The following is a 25,879-nucleotide window of genomic DNA, read 5'->3' as shown; positions in this document are numbered from 1 at the left end:
AACCTTTCAGGAAACCTTATTGGAAATTCCGCTTATGTGATGAGGTGGATGGCACCCTCTTGAACTGCTATTTCAGATGGGTTGTAGAGATCTACACCCACACAATTTGGCCAATCACAACACTTTGTGCTGTGACTGGAGAACTATTCCTTATGAGGTTTCCTGCTGGAACCCCTAAAGTAGACTAGTGGAATCAAAACTAGCACACAATCAAAACTTGGCACGTTTCTTGCTAGAATTATGAACTGACAGCCTAATAGCATAGACTATGCTAATAATGAACAGTATCAGTCCCTGTGCAAAGATCATGTTCAGCTGTTAATTCTAACCCATGTAGATCAAAAATCTATGGGAAAGTGGAAGGATTTACTCATGTCAATTGTAGAGTCTTTATACTTTAGGCAGTCCCTGGAAATGACAGGCTTGGCAATTACAACACATGTTCCACCTATGAATCACCAGGCAGAGCCAAGGCCTTGATAACCACAGTGCCTTCCATAGAGCCCTGATCATGGACTATTACTACACAGAAGACTCTACACTACCCCATGCAAGCCATCATGCTGGGGCTGTATGTTGTATGTAGGGGCTGTATGTTGTATGTAGAAAATGTATGTAGGGGCTGTATGTTGTATGTAGGGGCTGTATGTAGAACATTTATGTTGTATGTAGAGGCTGTATGTAGAACATTTATGTTGTATGTAGAGGCTGTATGTAGAACATTTATGTAGGGGTTGTACTAAGGGGCTGTATGTTGCATGTAGCTGCTGGATATAGGAGCTGCTGGATATAGGTGCTGCTGGATATAGGAGCTGCTGGATATAGGAGCTGCTGGATATAGGTGCTGCTGGATATAGGTGCTGCTGGATATAGGTGCTGCTGGATATAGGTGCTGCTGGATATAGGTGCTGCAGGAGAATGTGAGGAGTGAGCAGTGATTTGTGCAATGATGATCAGGAATATGGAGGATTTCCTCCTCCTCCCATTGCCTGCAGCTGGGATCCCTCATCCTGCACCGCCCTGTGGATTTGTCCTCCTCCTGTTCCCCAGCCCCGGGTGATGATCCCCCCCACCCGCAGTCTATACTCTCAGGCACAGCAGCCCCCGCATTACCTTCTTGATGTTGTAGAGGCGGGTGAGCATGCCGATGCCCCGGTCATTGAGGATGGTGAGTTTCTCGGCCAGCTTCTGCTGACTGGGCTGCAGCACGGCGCGCGACATGCTCCCTGTCCCGAGCCCGGGCGGCAGGCCTCACCGGGGGGAAGCGGCGCTGTGCGGAGGCAGAGGAAAGGGGGGGCTGTTGTTATGGGGGAGGGAAGGTGAGCGCTCATACAGCTCCCATGCTCCGCAGTGTAACGCGATGACACGCCTGCCTAGCTCCCGCCGCCGGCTCCTCCCTTCCTACCGAGAAGAGGGCCTGTCCCGATCCGGCGCCGCCCCCTCCCTTTCCCAAGGGCTGTGCAGAGTTCTGTCCAGAATCCTGGGAATGCGCGCGTCCGCTGTGGCTGGCTCGCCGTGAACGCGGAATGTAGCACTGACGTCATCAGCTCATTGCTGCCCTCTGTCGGCAGTGAGGACTGAGGAGGAGGCTGCAGGTAATTCGGGGTTAGCAAAGCACAGGTGTGACCCAAAGTGGATGCGTCACTGCTCCTTATTAGCGGGGAAACCATTATTTGCTGTGGATCTAGGGTTTTGAAATGTTGTCGTAAATACGGAGGTGTTTCTTTCCATGTGGGTTTCGATTTATATTGTACTACAGTAACTCATCCCCATATATTCTGGAGCTGGTCTAGTTGGGGTGACTCACAGCCACTCCCTGCAAATTTGGTTGTGGCCATTAATTTGTAAGATATAGCTAGTGGTCAGTTCTTACAGCCCCCTGTAGTCTTCCTGGTCCTTCACCATTGTTTTTCCACACACTTCCATTCAATTGAGCCCTTCTGAACCTGCATGGATGACCCTGGGCCGTGTTCCTGTGGAGCTTACCTGTGCGAGCGTGTCCGCACTTGCGCAGTAAGCCGCTCATGCACGAGGATCCACAGGCTTCCCCCTTGTTAGGTAAGTATTTTATTTCTGATTGGAGGTTCTGGAACGTTCTTACCCTAAAGAGAGGGAAGCCTCAGGATCCTATTGAGGCTTCCCTCTCTTGTCTACAGCCCCCCATTGCAGAGCGCGGCCCACCTCCTAATCGGAGCCGTGCAGCTACCCTTCCGCATTAATGGCCACACTGTAGCCTTGCAAGCACACCGCTCATGAGCAGTAGCATGGAGCCTGCGGCTCCAGATTACTGCGCACGCAAGGGTGACCTCAGTCGGCTATTACGCAGCCATGTACACGGAAGAGGAGCTGAACGGCCCCAATCTGATTAGCAACAATGCATTTTCGCTAATCTTCTGGGAGGGGGAAGGGGGTGCGCTCAGGGATGGGGGACAGCAGAATAGAGAGGGAAGACTCAATAGTATCCTGTGGCTTCCCTCTCTTCTCTCTTTAGGTAAGTATTTAGTTTTGTGTACCTGAGCTTCAGCTCAAGTACACTTTAAATAAACACTAAAATTGCACACCAGGACCCTCCCTTGCCACCTTTGGCCCCATGGGCTTTCGGGCATGGTGCTTGCTTGGCTGTTACCTCCGCTTGCGCAACTTTACTAAACTTATTTGGTTGGTAGCGTAGGTAATGTTTCCATCTGGGAAAAGTAAACTTTTTTGGGAGAGTATACTTGTGACAAAAAATGGCAAACATTAGATCCCTACCTCAGTAGTGAGAAGCCTCTTGATAATCCAGAGGCTTCTACGAACCTCCTGTAGCCCTCCATTGGTCGCCGGCTCCCTTTCCTTCTTCACGGCCACACTCCTGTCCTTGTACAAGCGTGGCCATGCTGCGTAATGACAGGATACGAACATCACACCAGAGGAGTTTTTCTGAGCGTTTTGAGTTTTTAAATCTGCTGCTAATGTTATCCTATGTGTCTGTGCACACTGGAGTGATGAGGTTTTGTAAAAAAAAACATAGCATTACATTGGGAAGAGCTTTTGAAACCTCTAAAAGCTCTTCCCAATGTAATGCTATGGGTTTTTTTTTTACAAAACCTCATTGCTCCAGTGTGCACACTGGAGCAAACCTAAACTGAGAGGGATATGGATTTTTCCTTTTAAACAATACCAGTCGCCTGGCAGCCCTGCTGATCTCTTTAGCTGCAGTAGAGGCTGAGTCACACACCTGAAATAAGCATGCAGCTAATCCAGTCTGACTTCAGTCAGAGCACCTGATCTGAATGCTTGTTGAGGGGCTGTGGCTAAAAGTATTAGAGAGTCAGGCAACTGGTATTATTTTAAAGTACAAGTGACACCCATGCTAACCTAGAAATAAAAAACACATATATAAGTAGAAGAAATACTACTTCTACTTACATAACAGATGTATTGTGCTATCCACGTAATGATTCCTGTGAATTTTATAAAGGAAAAGCAGAAAATCCTATTCTAGGCAGTGGCCATCTTGCCAAGCTAATGCTGACATCATATCCTCCCTGACTTGTTTTTCCCCGCTCCCTTCTCTTGCTCATTGTGTATTCATTAGCTGCCCTCCTCCCAGAGTCTTCAGACACTCCGACTGAGGTGTATACTAGGAACTTCACTGTCTTTTTTTTTTATTTACACTGAGTCACCTCAGCCTTGCTTGTAAACACAAGTAATCAGAGGGTGTTTCTGATAAGCATCTAGGCAGGGAAATAAATGGAAGAGGAGGAATATATTATAGATAAAAAGAACTCCCAGCATTCAACTGTTTGGCACTAGGGCCAGTGCTCCTAAGGTACGTGATAACTACAAACCATAACAGCAGAAAAAGTTTTGCAAGTTTTGAATGCAGGATTAGCATCTTTATCACTTAATACACTCAGACTAGTTGCTGTTGAAATTTGATTTTTATGGTGACAATACCGCTTTAAAAGGAAAATTCCATATCCTTCTCAGTTTAGGTTACCTTTAAAAGGAAATAAATATGACAACCTCCATTTATCTCTTACCCCAGGTTCCTAGGGTTATTGAGCAAGATTAACCACCTTAGCGGTATGAACGAGCTCAGCTCGTTCATTACCGCCAGAGGGTGCCGCTCAGGCCCTGCTGGGCCGATTTTGATGAAATAAAGTGCAGCACACGCAGCCGGCACTTTGCCAGCCGCGTGTGCTGCCTGATCGCCGCCGCTCTGCGGCGATCCGCCGCGAGCAGCAGCGAAAGAGAGTCCCCCCAGCCGCCTGAGCCCTGCGCAGCCGGAACAAATAGTTCCGGCCAGCGCTAAGGGCTGGATCGGAGGCTGCTGACGTCAGGACGTCGGCTGACGTCCATGACGTCACTCCGCTAGTCGCCATGGCGACGAAGTAAGCAAAACACGGAAGGCCGCTCATTGCGGCCTTCCGTGTTACTTTTGGCCGCCGGAGGCGATCAGAAGAACGCCTCCGGAGCGCCCTCTAGTGGGCTTTCATGCAGCCGACTTTCAGTTTTTATTTAAAAAAAACCCTCCCGCAAATACAAACAATGCAAAATTGTCAAGTAGCTGAAATCGAAATATACAGCAGATATTGGGCACACATGATCCAATCCAGAAAACATAGCAGGAAAGCAGATCCAGAATGTAAATACATGAAATATGCAGACCAGGAACAAAGACTATGGAGAAAGAAATCGGGTTGACCAGGGGGACCAGATCTTATCAAAGCGGCCATCCTGACCAAGCAGAGAGGAGGTAATTTTTTCCATCTAGTAAAATTCAGTAATTTTATGAATGAGAGAAGGATAAGGGATGGAAGGACACCTCCAATCTTTTGCTATGATAGCGTTAGCTGTATTACAGGGATGGACCAATAATTTGTTTTCAGATTTAGTGAGGGTGAGGATTCTTTTGCAGAATAAGGCCGACCCTGGATCTGGAGAGAAATCTATGTCCAGGATCAAAGAGGCCAGACGGAAACATCTAGACCAGAAAACCTGGACAATTGTGCAAGACAGTCCAGACTTTCTCACATTAGAAGATGAGAGAAAAACATGTCTTACTGGGAGAAGAGGAATCCACAGTGACAATCGCTGCGCACTATGTCACGGCATGCCACAGACTGAGAGGAGCATAACGGATCTGTAAACCTAAAAATGTCCACAGACTGCTTAGCCATCCCCTTCCATTCCCCCCTTTTTCCCTTGCTTTGGCAATACCTGTATGAATCTTGGTCATGCCAATAAAGCCATCTTTGATTTGATTTGAGTGTTCCTGGTCTGCAGGATGATCACATCCTCTAAAGCAACTATCAGTGGGGAGAAGACCTTTCTTAAAGAGGAGAGCAGGAGTTTCTATACCAGTCATACAGGATCTTATAACCTCTTTCTTTAATATCACAACAGATAGAAGATTTTGCTAAATCTGAGAAAATATCGTCCCACACCTCCACAGATCAGGTCTCGTTTAATATATCCTGCCATTTAGACATGGCAGGAGTAACATCAACTAATTTTTCGTACCATATTACAGAATAAAATGAAGAGATAAACCCTGGAGTACTGTGTAATGAATGGCGGAGATGCCGCCGCACGGTCTGGCGGCGGGGCGGCTGTCTCTGCGTTCAGACCAGCAGTTTCCGCACAGCGACATGTGTCTGGTTTGCCTGGGCCTTCTAGTGCACACAGTGGGAGAGTTACACGCGCGCGCGCTAGAGGACAGGACCTTTATGCCAGCAGGAGAAGTGTCAGCTGATCTGGACGATCATCTGACCTCAGCGGAACTCCTGATTGGCTGAGCGGCTGGAGGCGGCGCTGGGGAGCGCTGCAGTATATATAGATCTTGCCTTCCAGTTGCTGGTTGTCTGCCATTGCGAATACTTACGTGTGAGCACTCAGACCTCAGTCAGATCTTGCAGTGTGTTAGCACCAGCAGGAGCTGGGAAGTCACACTTAGCCAGATTACCTTGTATTATATTCTGTTATACTTAAGAGCAGTTTCAGGGTGTTGAGACCAAGGACCTGACACCCAAGCTTAGGATTGCTGTGTCATTATTCTGTTATACACTAGACCAGTTCCAGGGTGTTGAGACCAAGGACCTCACACCCAAGCTTAGGATTACTGTGTCATTTCTCTGTTATACTTTAGACCAGTTCCCGGGTGTCGAGACCACGGACCTCACACCCAAGCTTAGGATTGCTGTGTCATTATTCTGTTATACACTAGACCAGTTCTAGGGTGTTGAGACCAAGGACCTCACACCCAAGCTTAGGATTACTGTGTCATTTCTCTGTTATACTTTAGACCAGTTCCAGGGTGTTGAGACCAAGGACCTCACACCTTAGCATAGGAAACTGTGTTATTTGTCAGACTAGTTCCTGGGTGTCGAGACCATGGACGTCACACCTCAGACTAGGATTGTGCTTGTCACTATTTGTTATGACCTCTGGCTTGCCTGACCTCTCTCTTGCTTTCTGATTCGGTACCTCTGCCTATCTGTCTACCAGTTGCCAAACCTTGCCTGTACCCGGTTACCGAATCAGTCTTCTGTCTCTGTACCTCATATGCTCGTGTGTTGCCGACCTGGCCTGTCTGACCCTTCTGGCTGTCACTCATTCCTCGAGTGATCAGTCTATCTGTATTATCGGAGACACTAATCCACCAAGTGTCTCTTAGCTGCAAAGATCTCCTGTTCCCCAGAGAGCCCTCCTTGCAGTGCAGTCTGACTCCTATACCATCAGGGAGTCTTTGGCTGCAGTACAGTCTGATTCCTCAACCATCAGGGAATCCTTGGCTGCAGTACAGTCTGATCCCTATACTATCAGGGAATGCCTGGCTGCTTCACTATCTCCATCTCCTCCTCTTAAAGAGATAGTCTCTGCACAGCCAGGAATCACCTGCTCCTCAGGTGTCCACTGGCTGCAGTAGTGTCTGTATCTCCCGCCCCACGGGAGATAGCCTTTCACTGTTACACCAAAACACTTACACATTATTAGGTGTCCAGAGGTTAGTCATACTTGTATTATTGGTGATTCTGCAGATCATCAATAATCAGGTATACATCTGTATTGTTGGTGATACTGCAGATCACCAAGAATCAGATTCTCTCTGTGTGCTGACACCAATCGTTACAGAACAGCAGACCTACAAAACAAAATGGACGCACTCAACAGCCGTATTGATGGACTAACCACCTTGGTGGAGAATTTCATCAGAGCGTTGGATGGTCAACAGACCCAGATCTCCGCTCTGTCTGGGTCCATACAAGTCCTTCAAACGGCTGTGAATGCAGTGCGATCTCCTCTTGTTACAGACTTGCGAATGTCTGTACCCGAAAGGTTTTCAGGGCATAGATCTGACTTTCAGAACTTTAGAAATCGAGTATTGTCTTATTTTGAGTTAAAACCTACTTTATTGGGTACCGAGGCACAGAGAATTACATTTATAAAGACCCATTTGTCAGAGGATTTACAAACGTGGGCATATAGCCTTCCGGCCGGGCATGAAGCTTTGTCATCAGTGGAGGAATTCTTTAAGGCTATGGCCATAATATATGATGATCCAGACATTGCTTCCACTGCTGAACGGAAGCTTAAGACTTTACGTCAGGGTAAGGTGCCGGTAAAAGTCTACGCAGCTGAGTTCAGGAGATGGGCAGTGTCAGCTAGGTGGGGGACATTTGCGTTGTTAGACTGCTTTTTGTCAGGTTTATCAGACGCGGTTTCTGACTTGATGTTGGGACATCCTGAACCTAAATCCATCGATGAGGCTATCTCTCTAGCAGTACGGGATGATTGTCGATTACGTTATCAAAGACAGACCCGGGGTAAGACTACGGTCAGATATGTCTCCTACGCCTCTCCTCCACCTACGTCACCTCCGCCAGAGCCAATGCAAATTGGACACTCCAGATTAACTCAGGAGGAAAAGAATCACAGGAAGAAAGAACAACTTTGTTTGTACTGTGCAGAGGAGGGTCATAAGGTACAGAATTGTCCTAAAAAGTCGGGAAACGCTGCCGCCTAGGTGTAGTCAGAGGTAATACCCTAGGCGCGCAGTCCTTACCTCTAAGCGATAACCGTCTGCTCCTTCCCTGTTCCATCACTTGGGAGGGTCAGACAGTACCCACTGAAGCTTTTCTAGACTCTGGTTCAGTGGCCAATTTTATTGATTACGAGTTTGCTAAAAAATTGGGGATTCCCTTACTTCCGTTAGACCAACAGCTCTTGGTCACAGCGGTAGATGACTCTCCCCTGCAGAGTAGACAACCCCTCTCTCGGACCCCTGAGTTGGTGTGTCATGTTGGGGTGCTACACAAAGAGAGTTTACAATTTCTGGTCCTGCGTATGACAACCTCCACCATCATTCTTGGCATGCCTTGGTTACAACTTCACTCACCTCAGATTGACTGGGCGTCAGGTCAGCTAAAGAGCTGGTCTACCCATTGTCATCATCACTGTTTAGTGAAAGTAACCGTAGGAAACACCAAGATTCAGGTTAAAGGAGTGCCTACTCAGTACGCAGAATTTGCGGATGTTTTTTGTCCTAAATCAGCAGATAAACTTCTTCCTCACCGTACCTTTGACTGTCCTATAGACTTAAGATCTGGTTATATGCCTCCAAGGGGTCATCTCTATAATCTTTCTGGGCCAGAGAAGGTAGCAATGCAGGAAGGCGTGGCCTGAGGAGCGAGGGACGCTGAAAGAGCTCATAAGGATTTTTATATGCGCAATTCATTCTACGACATTGTAAGTGCACTACGTTTTAATCATTTTCATAAAAGAAGATTTTACACTATGTATGGCCTTGTTTGAGTCCTAGGAAGGCTGTCAACAAAAGAATAAGCTTGATGCAAGCTGCAAAGTGATCAATGCTGGTCTGTGCTGGGTCAGCCAGTCCATGTGGTGAGAGGCTTTATTGATTATTTGGTGGTGGAACACAGGGTGCTGATGTTATCTAGTGGGAGCACTGGTGCAATGGAGCGTATTTGAACCATACAGTATTACACTATTGGAGCTTTTTTGTCTCTTATGTTTGCATCGGCTTGCTGAGGAGGAATAAGCTGGGACATCGAGATAATACTGGCTTGTCCAGAAGCGTGTTTGACTGATCCTGAGAAGGGCAGCTGTGGGATCTGGTGAGCGTATACTGTTACTATAAAACTCAGGAATTGTTGAAGGTCACAGATGTACCAAATAGGTTTGGAGGAAGAAGTCTGTGGACTTTCATCTGATTTTAATATCAGGGACATTAACATATAGTCATTTCCACTCTTGTTCATTTTTGTATGACTGTGTTTTATGTAATGTCTGAGCATTATCTTAACTGCTTACTGTAGAGCGCCCTGTCTACCTTTTATAATGCAGGAATACATCAAAGAGAACTTGGCCAAGGGCTTCATTCGCCCCTCTCGTTCACCAGCAGGGGCAGGGTTCTTTTTTGTTAAAAAAAATATGGAGGCCTTCGCCCCTGCATTGATTATCAAGGTTTGAACAAGATTACAGTCAAAAATCGTTATCCATTACCTCTGATTGACGATTTGTTCACTCAATGGCAATTGTTCTTTATTGTCGGAGTTCAGATTAAATGTTTTTACCATTTGATCACAGTGGTTGTGTTGTTTTGGGGAGGTAAGTCCACCCTTGCCCCCCTTTATTTTATTGATTTTAATACGGTTTCTCATTTTATCCTACTGGCGCCTCTGTTGTTTATTACATATTATTATCCACCTGGTGGATGGGTGTGTACGCCCACTCTTTTTTTCTACTACGGAGAGCGACTTCTTAACCTGAGTGGGGACAGGTCTAATATCCCCACTTGCGATGCAAGTGGTTGCCTGATTCCTGGCAACCCGTGTTTGTGAGTATACATCTCTTCCTTACTCAATTATCCGTCCCATCACCAATAATACACTATTGGGGGCTCCCGTCTCTGTTTTTTTGTCTCCTTACAGATTTGTTCACTCAGGTCACCAACGCCAAGATATTTTCTAAGCTAGATTTAAGAGGTGCATACAACCTGGTGCGGATTCGAGATGGTGACAAATGGAAGACGGCCTTCAACACACCCGTCGGGCACTACGAGTACCTGGTGATGCCCTTCGGGTTGTGTAACGCTCCGGCCGTCTTCCAGGAGTTAATTAATGAGGTGTTTCGGGAGGTGTTGGGGAGGTTTGTTTTAGTTTATCTGGATGACATATTGATCTTTTCTTCCAAACTGTTGGAAAATCGAAAGCATGTCAAGTTTGTTTTAAAGAAATTGAGACAAAATTCACTGTATGCTAAACTGGAAAAATGCCTCTTCGAGGTAACCTTGTAACGATCGGTGTCAGCACACAGAGAGAATCTGATCATTGATGATCTGCAGAATCATCGATAATACAGATGTATACTTGATTATGGATGATCTGCAGAATCACCAATAATACAAGTATGACTAACCTCTGGACACCTAATAAAGTGTAAGTGTTTGGTGTAACTGTAGGCTATCTCCCGTGAGGCGGGAGATACAGGCAGCTTGGCCGAGAACCACCTGAGGGGCAGGTGGCTCTGGGAAGTGCAGGGACTATCTCATTGAGAGAGGGAATAGTGAGAACCTGGCAACCAGGGATATCTGGATATCAGATATAGACTGTACTGCAGCCAGGGGACTCCAGGGGAAGAGGCCACTGGCTGCTAACCGGCCGGACTCTCTGAGGAGCAGGAGTCCTAGTTGCAACTGACACTTGGTGGAATTGTGTCACTGCTAGTACAGATAGACTGAGCACTCAAGGGGTGAGTGACAGCCTGGAAGGTCGGGCAGGCCAGGTCGGCAACACACGAGCAGATAAGGTACAGAGACAGAAGGCTGATTCGGTAACTGGGTACAGGCAGGGTCTGGCAACAGGTAGGCAGATATGCAGAGGTACCGAATCAGTAAGCAATAGAGAGGTGGATAGAGCAAATAGTCATAACAGAAATAGAGCAGAGTCCTAGTCTGAGGTGTGAGGTCCGTGGTCTCGACACCCAGGAACTAGTCTGAAGTATGACACAGTAATGACACAGTAATCCTAAACTTGGGTGTGAGGTCCTTGGTCACAACGCCCCGGAACTGGTCTAAAGTATAACACAGCAATGACACAGTAATCCTAAGCTTGGGTGTGAGGTCCTTGGTCACAACACCCCGGAACTGGTCTAAAGTATAACACAGCAATGACACAGTAATCCTAAGCTTGGGTGTGAGGTCCTTGGTCACAACACCCCGGAACTGGTGTAAAGTATAACACAAGCATAATCTGGCTAAGTGTGAATTCCCAGGTCCACCTGATTCTAACACACTGAGGGATCTGACTGAGGTCTGAGTGCGCACACGTAAGTATTCGCAACGGCAGACAACCTGAGACTGACCAGCGAGATCTATATATAGTGCAGCGCTCCTCAGCGCCGCCCACTCAGCCAATCAACAGCTGCGCTGGAATCAGCTGATCGACCTGATCAGCTGATCCCTCTCCTACTGGCATAAAGGTCCTGCCTCCCAGCGCGCGCGCGCGTAGCTCTCCATCTGTGTGCACTAGAAGGCTCAGACAAATCAGACGCACGCTGCTGTGCAGAAACCGCCGGTCTGAACGCGGAGACAGCCACCCCGCTGCCAGACCGCGTGGCGGCATCTCCGCAATCCATTACAAATATCTGTTGCTTTCCTGGGGTACATTATTTCTACGTCTGGTCTCTCCATGGACCCAGGAAAAGTCTCTGCTGTTTTGGAGTGGCCTCAACCTGTGGGATTGAAGGCACTCCAAAGATTTTTGGGCTTTGCCAACTACTACAGGAGATTTATCAAGGGGTACTCCACAGTGGTCTCCCCTCTCACCAGCCTCACCAAGAACGGTGCTGATACTAACCACTGGTCAGCAGAGGCACATTCTGCTTTCTCTACGCTGAAAAAAACTGTTCTGTTCGGCACCTATTCTAAGACATGTGGATGTCACCTTCCCTTTTTTTGAGGAGGTCGATGCCTCTGAGGTGGGGGTGGGGGCTGTATTGTCACAACGTTCTGGTTTGCAGGGTAAACTTCACCCATGTGCCTATTTTTCCCGTAGGTTTTCTCCTGCTAAGAAAAACTACGATATAGGCAACCGGGAGCTCTTGGCCATTAAATTAGCCTTTGAAGAGTGGCGACATTGGCTAGAAGGGGCAGAGCATACTATCACAGTTTATACAGATCATAAAAACCTGGAATACATAGAGGGTGCTAAGAGACTCAGTCCTCGTCAGGCTCGGTGGTCTTTGTTCTTTTCAAGATTCAGATTTGTAATAACGTATACTCCCGGTAGTAAAAACATCAAGGCCGACGCTTTGTCCGGGTGTTTCGAGCCCGAGGCAGTACAGCCCTCAGCCCCTGAGACCATTCTACCCCAGAGGGTAGTCCTGGCCGCCACTGAGACCTGGAAGGATTGGACAGTCACTCCAAGTCCCTACCAACAGGATGTTCCCGAAGGGAAGCCCGATGGGGTGATGTTTGTACCACTGCCTTTTCATCTACAACTCTTACATCTGTTTCATTCCCACAAAAATGCAGGTCACCCCGGGGCCACCAGAACTCAGGATTTACTGGCCAGATGTGCTTGGTGGCCTACATTGGCAACAGATTGTAAGGAGTTTGTAAGAGAATGTGCAGTGTGTGCCAGGAGTAAACCTTCTCGTCAGGCACCGGTGGGTACCTACTGGGCATTTGGCCCTGAAACAACTGTCACCCAAATTGGGTCCTAGATTCATAGGACCATTCCCAGTGACTAGAAAAATTAATAATGTCACTTATGCGATTGATCTCCCAGCCAGCATGAGAGGTGTGAGATCATTCCATGTGTCTCTGTTGAAGCCGGCAGTGCACGTGGATTCCTCTCCCCCCCGTGTTGGTTGATGACCAACCTGAATATGAGATTGAAAAATTCTGGATTCTCGCTTAGTGCAAAATTCTGTGCAGTATCTGGTCCACTGGAAAGGATATGGTGTGGAGGAAAGAACTTGGGTGCCAGATTGTCGCATGCATGTGGAAGAATTAAAGAAAGAATTTCATCCTCACATCCTGGGAAGCCGGGTGGGAAGTGTCCGGAGTCCACTCCTCAGGAGGGGGGGGGGGGGTACTGTAATGAATGGCGAAGATGCCGCCAAGCGGTCTGGCGGCGGGGCGGCTGTCTCCGCGTTCAGACTGGCGGTTTCCGCACAGCGACATGTGTCTGGTTTGCCTGGGCCTTCTAGTGCACACAGTGGGAGAGTTACACACACGCGCGCGCTAGAGGACAGGACCTTTATGCTAGCAGGAGAAGTGTCAGCTGATCCGGACGATCAGCTGACCTCAGCGGAACTCCTGATTGGCTGAGCGGCTGGAGGCGGCGCTGGGGAACGCTGAAGTATATATAGATCTTGCCTTCCAGTTGCTGGTTGTCTGCCGTTGCGAATACTTACGTGTGAGCACTCAGACCTCAGTCAGATCTTACAGTGTGTTAGCACCAGCAGGAGCTGGGAAGTCACACTTACCCAGATTACCTTGTATTATATTCTGTTATACTTAAGAGCAGTTCCAGGGTGTTGAGACCAAGAACCTGACACCCAATCTTAGGATTGCTGTGTCATTACTCTGTTATACTTTAGACCAGTTCCCGGGTGTTGAGACCAAGGACCTCACACCCAAGCTTAGGATTGCTGTGTCATTATTCTGTTATACACTAGACCAGTTCCAGGGTGTTGAGACCAAGGACCTCACACCCAAGCTTAGGATTACTGTGTCATTTCTCTGTTATACTTTAGACCAGTTCCCGGGTGTTGAGGCCAAGGACCTCACACCTTAGCTTAGGAAACTGTGTTATTTGTCAGACTAGTTCCTGGGTGTCGAGACCACGGACCTCACACCTCAGACTAGGATTGTGCTTGTCACTATTTGTTATGACCTCTGGCTTGCCTGACCTCTCTCTTGCTTTCTAATTCGGTACCTCTGCCTATCTGTCTACCAGTTGCCAAACCTTGCCTGTACCCGGTTACCGAATCAGTCTTCTGTCTCTGTACCTCATATGCTCGTGTGTTGCCGACCTGGCCTGTCTGACCCTTCTGGCTATCACTCATTCCTCGAGTGATCAGTCTATCTGTATTATCGGAGACACTAATCCACCAAGTGTCTCTTAGCTGCAAGGATCTCCTGTTCCCCAGAGAGCCCTCCTTGCAGTGCAGTCTGACTCCTATACCATCAGGGAGTCTTTGGCTGCAGTACAGTCTGATTCCTCAACCATCAGGGAATCCTTGGCTGCAGTACAGTCTGATCCCTATACTATCAGGGAATGCCTGGCTGCTTCACTATCTCCATCTCCTCCTCTTAAAGAGATAGTCTCTGCACAGCCAGGAAGCCACCTGCTCCTCAGGTGTCCACTGGCTGCAGTAGTGTCTGTATCTCCCGCCCCACGGGAGATAGCCTTTTACTGTTACACCAAAACACTTACACATTATTAGGTGTCCAGAGGTTAGTCATACTTGTATTATTAGTGATTCTGCAGATCATCAATAATCAGGTATACATCTGTATTGTTGGTGATACTGCAGATCACCAAGAATCAGATTCTCTCTGTGTGCTGACACCAATCGTTACATACTGGCATAGTTTTGGAACTCCTTTTCGATTGGGCTTGGGTCAGTCAACTCCTTCCCTCAAACAGCTTTGTACAAAGTGTCTCATTTAGAGGTATCTAAAAAAAAGTCAGTAGGTAACAGGCTATATTTATCCCCAAGGCTAGACCAGGACAAGACCTCGCCCTCCCTGACCAAATCCCTTAGTGTAATAGGTGAACAAGAATGCCAGCTCCTCCATAGAGACCAATCTCAACCAGGAGGAAAATCCTTGTTCAAGAGGAGAGGCTCCCTCAAAGAGCGCCGTTTAAGTAAACCAAGGTCTCCTGATTGAGCTCTCCACACCTCAGGTTCCTTTCTTGGCGGTATTCCTGAGTGCAGCTTGGGGTTACTTTTAACAACAATTAGTAGTAACCCCAAGCTACAATAATGGATACCATCGGGAGGGCCATGTGCATAGCGTCACTCACCTCGCCGAGATCCTGCAGCAGTCTTCTCCGTGTCCGCATAGGGCCCCATCGTTGTGCGGAAATCGCCGTCTGTCACATGACAATGGAGTGCGATCTCCACATAGAGATGCAGGTCCCCCTGAAGGACAGGAAGAAGACTTCAAGGATGTGGCCGGATCCTAGGTAGGTGAGTGATGTAGACTCAGCTGTGCACTCTGCTTAGAAGATTGGGGTGGGGGGCACTATCTGGGTACCTATACTGAAGGGGGGGAGCACTCTATAACTCCTTGCACTGGGGGGCTTTTTGGCTACCTATAAATGGGGGAGCACTTTCTGACTACCTAAACTGAGGGAGCACTTCCTGGCTACCTAAAAATGGAGTTACTCTCTGCCTACCTATACTTTGTAGACCTCTCTGGCTATCTATACTGGTGGAATAGGCACTTTCTGGCTACCCTTAGCGGGGAGTACGCTTTGGCTACCTGTACGGGAGTCACTCTCTGGCTACTTAAAGGGACCCAGAGATGAAGGAACCTTAAAAATGGAAAAATATTTTATACATACCTGGGGCTTCCTCCAGCCCCATCCGCATGGATTGCTCCCACGCCGCCGTCCTCCGGTGCCTCTATCTGCTGATACCGGGTCCTGTTACTTCCGCTGGACGCGGCCAGTTTTCCGCATCCACAGCGACTCCCTCTGTCTCTTTACGTTTGCGCCTGCGCAGTACGGAGGGAGCGCACTGCGCTTGCGTCAGCTGGCCCTGACTGGCCGAAATGACGGGACCCGGTACCGGCGGAGAGAGGCAGCAGAGAAAGGCGGTGTGGGAGCGATCCAGGCTAATGGGGCTGGAGGAAGCCCCAGGTATGTAAAAATCTATTTATTCATTCGTCTCTGGTTCTCTTTAAAGTAGAGGATACACTCTGGCTACCTACACTCAGTGGTCACTCTCTGGCTGCCCAAACTGGGGGGTGGGGGGGGGGTGCACTATGGCTACTTATACTTTTGGACACATTTCATTATACTTTGCACAGAAAGAATTGTACTGCTTTTAGAAATTAAGGCCTTGATTCACTAAGCTGTGTGAGTGACGCGAGTTAAAAATCCTGTGCGCACGCTATGGGGTGTAGTGCTGTGTAGCATGCGCTGCTAACTTACACCTGCTCCTGTCTAGGTACCGGCCAATCCTTTAATCCCACCCAGAGACACATTGGCTCCAGTGTCTTTGTAGGACGTGATCCCTGCACTTTGATTGGCCCAATAGGCTTCCTGACACTCGCTCTGCTCAATTTAAGTTGTGCTGCTTTAGCAATGCAGCTTAGTGAATCAAGGCTTTAATCTGGAAAGAATCATACTGCTAAGGAGGGGTCTCACCAGCAGAGCCGGGACAAAGTCCTCCAGCACCCAAGGCTGAAACACCAAAGTGCGCCTCTCCATCCCGCCCACACACTGATTGCAATTAGACAAAGAGGCGCCCCAGGGCTCCCAACACCTTAATCCCTACAGTGTTATCCCCAGAATTTTTTTTACAGCCGGGTGGCATGAAAAAAGTAGCCGGGTGGCATTAAAAAGTAGCCGGGTGGGGCGAGATGAGAGAATGCAGGGCTGGCCCTTCTCTGCACAAGTCTGCTTACAGCAGAGGAGGAGGTGAGCCAATGACAGCCGGGTGGTCACCAAAACTAGCCGGGTGGAGCACCCGGCTAAAAGAGCCTGGGGAGAACACTGCCCTAGTTATCTGGCTTGCAGACACTGCCATGTACCCCCTTTTCTCACTGCTTCAAACACAATAGTGGAATGATAGCTGAGTGAGTTGTGTGCCCCCTTCTACACTGCACCCTGAGGCTGGAGCCTCTTTTGCCTCTGCCTCGGCAAGGCCCTGCTCACCAGTCCTTCTCCCACCATCTCTAGCTGGAAGACTGCAAGACTCCCCTAGTCCCCCTTAGAGCTTAAGCCCACTAGCAGACTTTTCTAAGCACTAGTGATTTGAAAAGCTAATACAATTCTATGGGGGATTTCTATAAAATCACATCCTTCAAGTGGGATTACACACATAGCATTAAATTAGCAAGAGCTTTCCAAATCACAAGCTCTTAGAAATGGCTTAGATAGTACTGCTAGTGGGTTCCAGGCTTAACTTGAAGGACAACTGAAGTGAGAAGAATATGAAGGCTGCCATATTTATTTCCATTTAAACAATACTAGTTGTCTGGTAGCCCTGCTGATTTATTTGGCCGCAGCAGAATCACACCAGAAACAAGCAGGCAGCTAATCTTGTCAGATCTGACAATAATGTCAGAAACACCTGATCTGCTGCATGCTTGTTCAGGGTCTATGGCTAAAATTAATAGAGGCAGAGGATCAGCAGGACTTCCTTAAAAGGAAATAAATATGGCAGCCTCCATATCCCTCTCGTCACAGTTGTTCTTTAACATTTCCTAGATGCTGTCACTCCCTTGTTCCCCTAATGGCCCCTGTCCCCATTTGAAACTCTGGGCATAGTGTGCTACATTAGCAGTAGTCCCCGCTGCTTAATTCAAAATAAAATATCTTTGCCATACATTGTACCAGCAACATAATATAAGTGTTAAAATAAAGTGGATAAATGGGTTAATAAAATATGAAGTCTTTTTCTACAGTGGCACTGTTTATTTTGAAGCACCTTCTGAGAGCTTCTCTGACCTGATCAGAGCTTTCGGTAAAGGCAGCAGGCTGAGAGTAGTCAAAATCCAAGCAAAATTCAGTAACAGTAAGGCAGAAGCACTTAGCACAGAAGCAGTTGGGAACCAAATGGCTACATTGTTGACATCCTGTGCTTTCAAACGAGCTTATCTGCCATGGCAGTCAGGTGACACTGGGGAGAGATCAAATTACAACTTGTGATGACAAATGAGGAGGAACTAGACACGCTAAACTCCCTATATACATACAGGCCTCGATTCACTAACCGGCGCTAAGCCAGTTAGGAGGGCTTAACAGTTAGTGGGCGCAAACCACAGCGTTAGGACCACCCACATCGTGCGCAGCGTGGCAGGACAGTAATAGCGAGCGGTGCGATGATAACGTCGCACCCGCTGCCTTGTAAGCGACGAAAACGGCGCATCAGGTGCTCTCGAAGCGAGCCATGAGCCTGCGCATGAGCGTGACGTCACTCATGACGTCACGCACATGCGCAGAAAGTGCCCGGCAACAGTAGTGCGATCTAGGACGCGCTCGACCAGCCAGCGCAGGCATACTACTCCGGGTCATTGCAACCCGGAAGTAGTAGAAGGCCCACAGAATTTGAGATGTTCGCCGGCGATCGGTTCAGGAACCGTTCGCAACATCTCTACTCCTCACTACAGTTGTCCTTTAACCAGAGAAACAGAAAGGGAGTCACATGGATTCAGCATTAGGATTTAAGACAACAAGCTGAAAAGCTGCCTAGGAAGTTTCAGGTGGTGGAGAAACCAGGGTCTAGAACAGATTAAATCACTCACTAATAACTCTGGATTACTGTCATGGGAAGACCTAAGAGAGAGATATCAGATCCCTCAGCAGGAAAAATTCCGTTACTTTCAATTAAAACACTGGTTGAAATCTCTCTTCCCATCACAGACTCGATTTCCGATAGTACTCACCAGATTTGAGAGACTCTGTGCTCTAGAACCCTTTGCTAAAGGGGCAATCTCAACTCTGTATGCTCTACTGAATGATCCACCAAGATCCTTTCAGCACAAGTATGCCAAAAAGTGGGAGACTGACCTTAAGGGGACAAAATCAAAGGAGGAATGGGAGTCAATCTGGGCCACCACGTCCAAGCTATCTCTAAACTTATCTTTAGTAGAATCATCCTACAAGGTAATGCAACGATGGTACTGGGTTCCGGCCAGGCTTCGCCACATTTCCGGAACAAACCCAGGTCTTTGTTTTCGGGGCTGCCAAACAAAAGGAGACATGCTCCATACTTTTTGGGCATGTCCAATGATATCCAGATTCTGGTCCCGTATATACAGGATGCTGCAAGTTTTGTTTAAAAAGACAATTACCAAAGATCCATGGTCTGCTCTTCTGCACTGTAAAATTGAATCTCTCACGAAATACCAAAACGCATTAGCCCATTTTATCTTTGTGGCAGCCTCGCAGACAATAGCAAAAGCCTGGAAAACCCAATTTGTCTCCTTTGAAGAACTGAAAAACAGGGTATCAGCCTATATGGTTCAAGAACAGATGGCCGGGGCCTTGGAAGATAGAGTAACCAAATATCATAAAATATGGGATATATGGAACCATTACATCTCCTCAGTCTCTAACTAGTGACAAGGTACAGATTTTACATCTATTATATTGCTCTCCTGCAAATTGGAGCAGAGACCTCGAACCCCCCCCCCCCCCTTCTATCTCCTTTCCCCTTCTCCTTTCCCCCCCCCCCCCCCCCCCTCACTGCTCCTACTATCCCTAGCTCTTCTCTCCCCGCATCCACTTTTGTATGTGCTTTGTACGTTTTGTGTTGGGGCTTCGGCCCATTCTTTAGAATAAAGTCAGGACGTGATCAATAGAATAAACGAGTCTAGCAGAAGATGGAAATACCGAAAATCTAATTGTATCACAGCTACCCACTGTTGTATACTGACTTAACTGTTGTGATCTGCAAGTCTTGCTTGCACTAATTTATATAATGTTAAATGAAAACTTTCAATAAAAATTTTGAAACAGAAAAGCTGCCTAGGGCTGATTCACACTACGAGAGCTTTTTAAACGCCAGAGATTTTATAAGCTCTTGCTAATAATGCAATGCTACAGGGGATTTTTACTAAATCACATCTTGCCAGTGTGAACACACATAGCATTACATGAGCAAGAGCTTTTAAAATCACAAAGGACTCAGAAAAGCTCTTGTAGTGTGAACGAGCCCTTAACTACCTTAAGACATAGTTACATAGTTACTTTGGTTGAAAAAAGACATACGTCCATCGAGTTCAACCAGAGAACACAGTACAACACCAGCCTGCTCCCTCACATATCCCTGTTGATCCAGAGGAAGGCGAAAAACCCTTACAAGGCATGGTCCAATTAGCCCCAAAAGGGAAAAAAATTCCTTACCGACTCCAGATGGCAATCAGATAACATCCCTGGATCAACATCATTGGGCATTACCTAGTAATTGTAGCCATGGATGTCTTTCAACGCAAGGAAAGCATCTAAGCCCCCTTTAAATGCAGGTATAGAGTTTGCCATAACGACTTCCTGTGGCAATGCATTCCACATCTTAATGTGGCCACGCGGTGGCAGCCGCAGGACCGCGTGGCCGCGGTGGCAGCCCCAGGACCGCCTAACGCCGATTGGCGTCAAGTCCTGGGGCTGCAGTTTGCAGAAGATCGCGCGCATCTCCTGCTCGGGGGACGGAGCTCGGAAGACTGTTAGACGGCGTAATCGCCGTCTATTTACATGTACAGCGCTGCAATCGGCAGCAGCGCTGCACTGGGGACAGCCGTGTGACACTACTGTCCCCATGGGGGACAAGAGAGCGATCGGCTCTCATAGGCAGGAGCCTATGACAGCCGATCGCCAGGATGGCCGGCTGGGGGGTGGGAGGGTTTAAAAAAAATAAAGAAATAGTAAAACATAATAATAAAAAAAACCATAAATATTGATAAAAAGAATAAACACTGGGGGAGGGGGGGCATCAGACCCCACCAACAGAGAGCTCTGTTGGTGGGAGAAAGGGGGGGATCACTCCTCTGCTGTGTTGTGCGGCCCTGCAGCTTGGCCTTAAAGCTGCAGTGGTCAATTACAGAAAAAAACAGCCTGGTCTTTAGGGGGGTTTAGCACTGTGGTCCTCAAGTGGCCATATACAATGTTTTTATAGTTCTTTTCAGTTCAAGCTTTACAATCAATGATTGATTGTAACATTTGAAAAATCTGTCTAATGTATCACAAACCTGTTACAATTTTCTCCATTTATGGAAAAAAAAAATGATGAAAAACTCTTTCACACTCTGTCATTTCTTACTGTATAGACCAGGCATGGGCAAACTCGGCCCTCCAGCTGTTACGGAACTACAAGTCCCACAATGCATTTGACTTTATGAGTCAGGATTGTAGCCGTCAGACTCCTGCAATGTATTGTGGGATTTGTAGTTCCTTAACTGCTGGAGGGCCAAGTTTGCCCATGCCTGGTATAGACCCAATCAATTTCTTAATCTACCCTACATCATTCAATTTTCATAAAAATGTATTAGAAAAATCCACCACACCCAATTGACTTGCATAGAAAAGAAAAACTGGAAATGCCTGTACAACCAATCGTTTTTATCAAATTGTAAAATTGGATCATTTTATTGTATTGTGTGTAGCCACCTTAACACAGCTAACAGCCCACAGAAACCAAAGGAAATCAGTAGCAGAGAACAGGAAGTCTGCAAAGTTAATGCTGAGCGGAAGAGCAGGAAGTTTAGGCAATCCACTTTGGCATACGATGTGTGTGCAAAGTTCTATGTGTGAATGGAAGATCCATTTTTGCATTGGCTTTCATTGCCTCTGTGGGGATCCGCTATCTGGAAAAAAGTGCCAAGTTCGGATTCTTCTCTCAGATTTCAGGAACGTAGCCAAAACGTGCACAATCTCAGCTAGTGTGTTCCCTGGCAAAGAAGTAATCTGGTGTACTTCTTATCTTTGCATAATACTGTTTTAAGCTGTGGTGGTGTAGGGGGGGGGGGGGGGGGGCTAGGGATTTGGGAAGCAGGAATAGCAAGAAGTTTGGAAAATTAGAGCGTTATAGCTTTTTATGTTTTGTATTTACAGATGATTCTTTTTTGAAAATTAGTTTTGAAGTTGTATTTTGTATTTACAAATTTTTCGTTTTTGAAAATTATCATTTTGAAATGTATGGTTCTGAACATTATAACGTTAGGAAGGGGGGTTTTATGGTTAGTCGTCAGGAAGGGGGGGTTTTAGGGTTAGGCATAATGAAGGGGTTTTAGGGTTAGGGGTCAAGAATTAGGGTCTTAGGGTTAGGCGTCATGAAGGGAGGTTTTAGGGTTAGGCGTCAGAAAAGGAGGTTTTAGGGTTAGGCATCAGGAAGGGGGTTTTAGGGTTATACGTCAGGAAGGGGGTTTTAGGGTTAGGCGTCAGGAAGGGGGGTTTAGGGTTAGGCGTCAGGAAGGGGGGTTTAGGGTTAGGCGTCAGGAAGGGGAGTCCTAGGGTTAGGCGTCAGTAAGGGGGGTTTTAAGGTTAGTCGTCAGGAAGGGGGGGGGTTAGGGTTAGGGGTCAGAAAGAGGGGGTTTAGGGCAGGGCTGTGGAGTTGGAGTTGAGGAGTCGGAGCAATTTTGGGTTTTAGCATTAGGGGTCAGGAAGAGGGGGTTTAGGGCAGGGCTGTGGAGTTGGAGTCGAGGAGTCGGAGCAATTTTGGGTACCTGGAGTTGGAGTCAGTCGGTGGTTTCATAAACTGAGAAGTCGGAGTCGGATGATTTTTGTACCAAATCCACAGCTCTGGTAAGTATTAGACATCAGAGTCAAGGAGTCGGAGCCATTTTAGGTACCTGGAGTTGGAGTAGGTGGTATCATAAACTGAGGAGTCGGAGTTGGAGTCGGATGATTTTTGTACCGACTCCACAGCCCTGGTTAAGGGTTAGGCAGCGGAGGTTTCTGTGAGAGAGTAGGGTTAGGTTAAGCGATAGTAAAATATCGGTAACATTTACCAATCTTTTACTATCGTTATTACCACTGTAAATATTTATCGTTTTCATTTTGAGCCCAATTCACTATAGTATTTGTTTACACTTACATCGGCTTCACGCCCATTTTTCCTCACACCCTTATTTCATGTATACTGAATTTGTGAATGGGGCTACTCTGCAATAACACAGCATACAGTGCTGCCCTCACAAATCTATTACAAATATGTGTATAAAAAAGCCTGTTTTACAGCTATCTCAGAAAACATAAGCAGGTAGCTGTGGCTGCCACACCAGCATGAGAAAAGTCCCTCACTTGTTTCTATAAAGCAATGTTTTGTATCTCATGAAACACTGTATACTGTCTGTATGTACTCAAGGAACTGAGATCTGCAGTTTCAGCTTTCAGGTCAAGCCTTCTCAGAAGCAGCCAATCACAGCTGTTCTTAGAATAACCAATGACAAAGCTTCTAATATGACATCCGGGAAAAGAATACTTGAATGAACACAGAGAGCCAGGGAGGGATCAGTTGTGTGCAGGTACCTAAGGGCATTGCCTGTGGACAGCTCTGTTGTGCTTTGCAGGGTGAATGCTCATGTGATGCACTCGCTGGGAGATGAGATCAAAGGGTTCTCTAAGAACAGACTCAAGAAACAATGCACACGGGTGACAACATTATCAGGAAAGAGGATCATAGAGACGTGGAAAGATTCAATGGTGCATGTTGTGGATGACCCCGATCAACATGATGGACCAGCCTGTGGATATGTGCAAGACCTCAACACTGACCTGCAGGTGGGGATCATCAAGCCCTGGTTACTGCTAGGTAAGTATGATGGCTGTAATTTTGTGTGTATTATTAGACTAATATAGTGTGTATTGGTTAGCAACAAGGAAATTAGTTAAGTTTGTATTGCTAAGCCTTAGGTAGGGAACACACTTGACTGTTTTCGTACACGTTTTCTGCACAGAAAAACTGAGAACTCATGTTAATCAATGGGATAGCTTACACTTAATGTGTTTTTCGCACACAGAAAAAAAAACTGACATTCTGCATCATGATTCTGCACATTTTGTCAGTTTTCTGTATCAATTACATAAGCCGCTGTGAAATAAAAATGTGTGTTTTTCTGAATAAAAACACACTTGGTGTGCAGAAAACGTACGCAGAAAACTGAAAGACAAGTGTGATCCCTGCCTTAGTTTTTTAAACAGGGATTAGAGTGTAAGCTGATCTGAGAACAGTTAGTGACCTGAATGTGTATTGTATTGTATATTGTGTTAAATTTCAGCACTATATAATATAAATACATAATAAAAATTATTAATTTGTACATACAGTGATCTTCATGTTTCGTCAGTTTGAAACTAAAACTTAAAAAGGGACCATTTTATGTATCATAAAGTAATTCCCTAATAACTTTTAAGCAGAGCAAGTGTAAGGGTACGGTCACACCATGTACTTTGCGTTAACATATTCGTTATAATCACAAATCAACACGCCACGATGATCGGACAATGGACATTTCCAAATGTGAGCATTGACATAACAGTTTGTCAGTTCCGTGGTAAGAACACGAGCCAAGCTACGCACCACCAGACTCTGCACACAAAAACAAATAATTGGTGACGTGGTACCTTGTGTTGTGGCATATGTGTTACCGGAATACGTTAATTTTTAACCACTTCAGCCTGTAGAGTTGTTTCACCTTATGCATTCGAGCAACTTTCACCTCCCATTCATTCGCCAATAACTTTATCACTACTTATCACACTGAAATCATCTATACCTTGTTTTTTCTGCCACCATTTAGGCTTTCTTTGGGTGGTACATTTTGCTAAGAATTATTTTATTCTAAATCCATTTTAACAGGAAGATTAAGAAAGAAATGGAAAAAAATCATTATTTCTCAGTTTTTGGCCATTATAGTTTGAAATTAATACATGCTACCGTAATTAAAACCCATGTATTTTATTTGCCCATTTATCCCGATTATTACACCGATTAAATGAGATCCCTATCACCATGTATGGTGCCGATATTATTTTATTTGGAAATAAAGGTGCATTTTTTTCAGTTTGCATCCATTTACAAGTCCATAATTAAAAAAAATAACAGTAATATACCTTACTACATACATATTAGAAAAGTTTAGTCCCTAAGGTAACTAATTATGTATTTTTTATTTATTTTTCTTTACAAAACAAAATTGTGTAGCTATTGGGGAGTGTGGGAGGAAAGGGACTAATTTTATCAGTAAAAAAAATGGAATTATCTGGAAATTTTTATTTCCAGATGTACTTTTACTATTTGACCACAAGATGCCCTCAGAGCTTACTTTTGCACACGTACTGTTACTAAGCAAGCGGAAGTAAAGCGTGGATGGTACAGAAGGGGATTTATGAAAGACAGAGCCGTCTCGCTTACGGTGTTGGTCTTTCAAACAGGGACTTAGATCAATGAATGGGAACTGTGCTCCCATTCATTGATCTCCAAGCTAACGGAAGGCGCACTCGCCTCAGCAGCAGGAAGGCTATCTGTAAGGATATATCCGTCCAGATAGACTTAAGTGGTTAAATAGGATACAATATGCTGCATGCACATTACAACAGATTCAGTGTGTACTTGGCATTAAGATGACCATTCACTATGCGACAGCAGGCCTATTTAATAAAGGATAATTTATTCCCTAATCGGAATTGGATCAGAGAGTAGTAATTGCTTTACTATTTGCACCACTTGTTTTTAGTCATCATTTTCAGCAGTAATCTGATCAAAATCAATCCAATGGCTGTTACTGCAAACTTTGTACCTCTCAGGGAGGGATCACACTAGTGTCTGTGGGAAACACAGACGCTTCCCCGCAAGCATTTTGCTGCAGATTATGTGCATTTGTGAATTACAATGAGGAATTGCAAATGTTTTGTGAAAAGGTTAGTGCAGGTTGTGTATAATGCAGCAGCCCCATAGAACAGCATAACTTGCGTTTTTGCTTTGCGACAAAACACCCGCGTTTTGATTTCAACAAGTGTGACCTCAGCCATAATGCAGCGGTGGAGCCAGAGGCCTTGTTTCTTTCCCTGTTTTCCTCCCTGGTCACTTAAAGAGACACTGAAGCGAAAAAAAAATGATGATATTATGATTTGTATGTGTAGTACAGCTAAGAAATAAAACATTAAGATCAGATACATCAGTCTAATTG

The 25,879-nt window shown here is 46.2% G+C and overlaps 2 protein-coding genes across 9 annotated transcripts in view; one reads left to right on the top strand and one right to left on the bottom strand.

Annotated features, from left to right (window-relative positions):
- Positions 1 to 1,469, bottom strand: part of NCKAP1 (NCK associated protein 1) — a 204,527-nt gene extending 203,058 nt beyond the window's left edge. For 3 of the 7 annotated variants that reach the window (XM_068245409.1, XM_068245410.1, XM_068245411.1), the window contains exon 1: positions 1,114 to 1,467. In XM_068245409.1, the coding sequence (XP_068101510.1) occupies positions 1,114 to 1,221 (108 nt within the window). In that variant the 5' untranslated portion in view covers positions 1,222 to 1,467. Of the gene's footprint in view, positions 1 to 1,113 lie in introns of all 7 variants that reach the window. The other 4 variants (XM_068245407.1, XM_068245405.1, XM_068245404.1 and 1 more) reach the window with 2 other exon arrangements.
- The window catches only part of DUSP19 (dual specificity phosphatase 19), a 45,680-nt gene continuing 21,107 nt past the window's right edge, over positions 1,307 to 25,879 (top strand). Inside the window, exons 1-2 of one of the 2 annotated variants that reach the window (XM_068245412.1) lie at positions 1,307 to 1,595; positions 23,078 to 23,502. In XM_068245412.1, coding sequence (XP_068101513.1) covers positions 23,277 to 23,502 — 226 coding nt within the window. In that variant the 5' untranslated portion in view covers positions 1,307 to 1,595; positions 23,078 to 23,276. Of the gene's footprint in view, positions 1,596 to 4,528; positions 4,742 to 23,077; positions 23,503 to 25,879 lie in introns of those variants that run through there. The other variant, XM_068245413.1, reaches the window with a different exon arrangement.

The sequence above is a fragment of the Hyperolius riggenbachi genome, chromosome 7, assembly GCF_040937935.1.
Source record: "Hyperolius riggenbachi isolate aHypRig1 chromosome 7, aHypRig1.pri, whole genome shotgun sequence".
NCBI classification, from domain to species: domain Eukaryota; kingdom Metazoa; phylum Chordata; class Amphibia; order Anura; family Hyperoliidae; genus Hyperolius; species Hyperolius riggenbachi.
The sequence above is the reverse complement of the archived record's forward strand: the minus strand, read 5'-3'. Positions and strand labels throughout refer to the sequence as shown.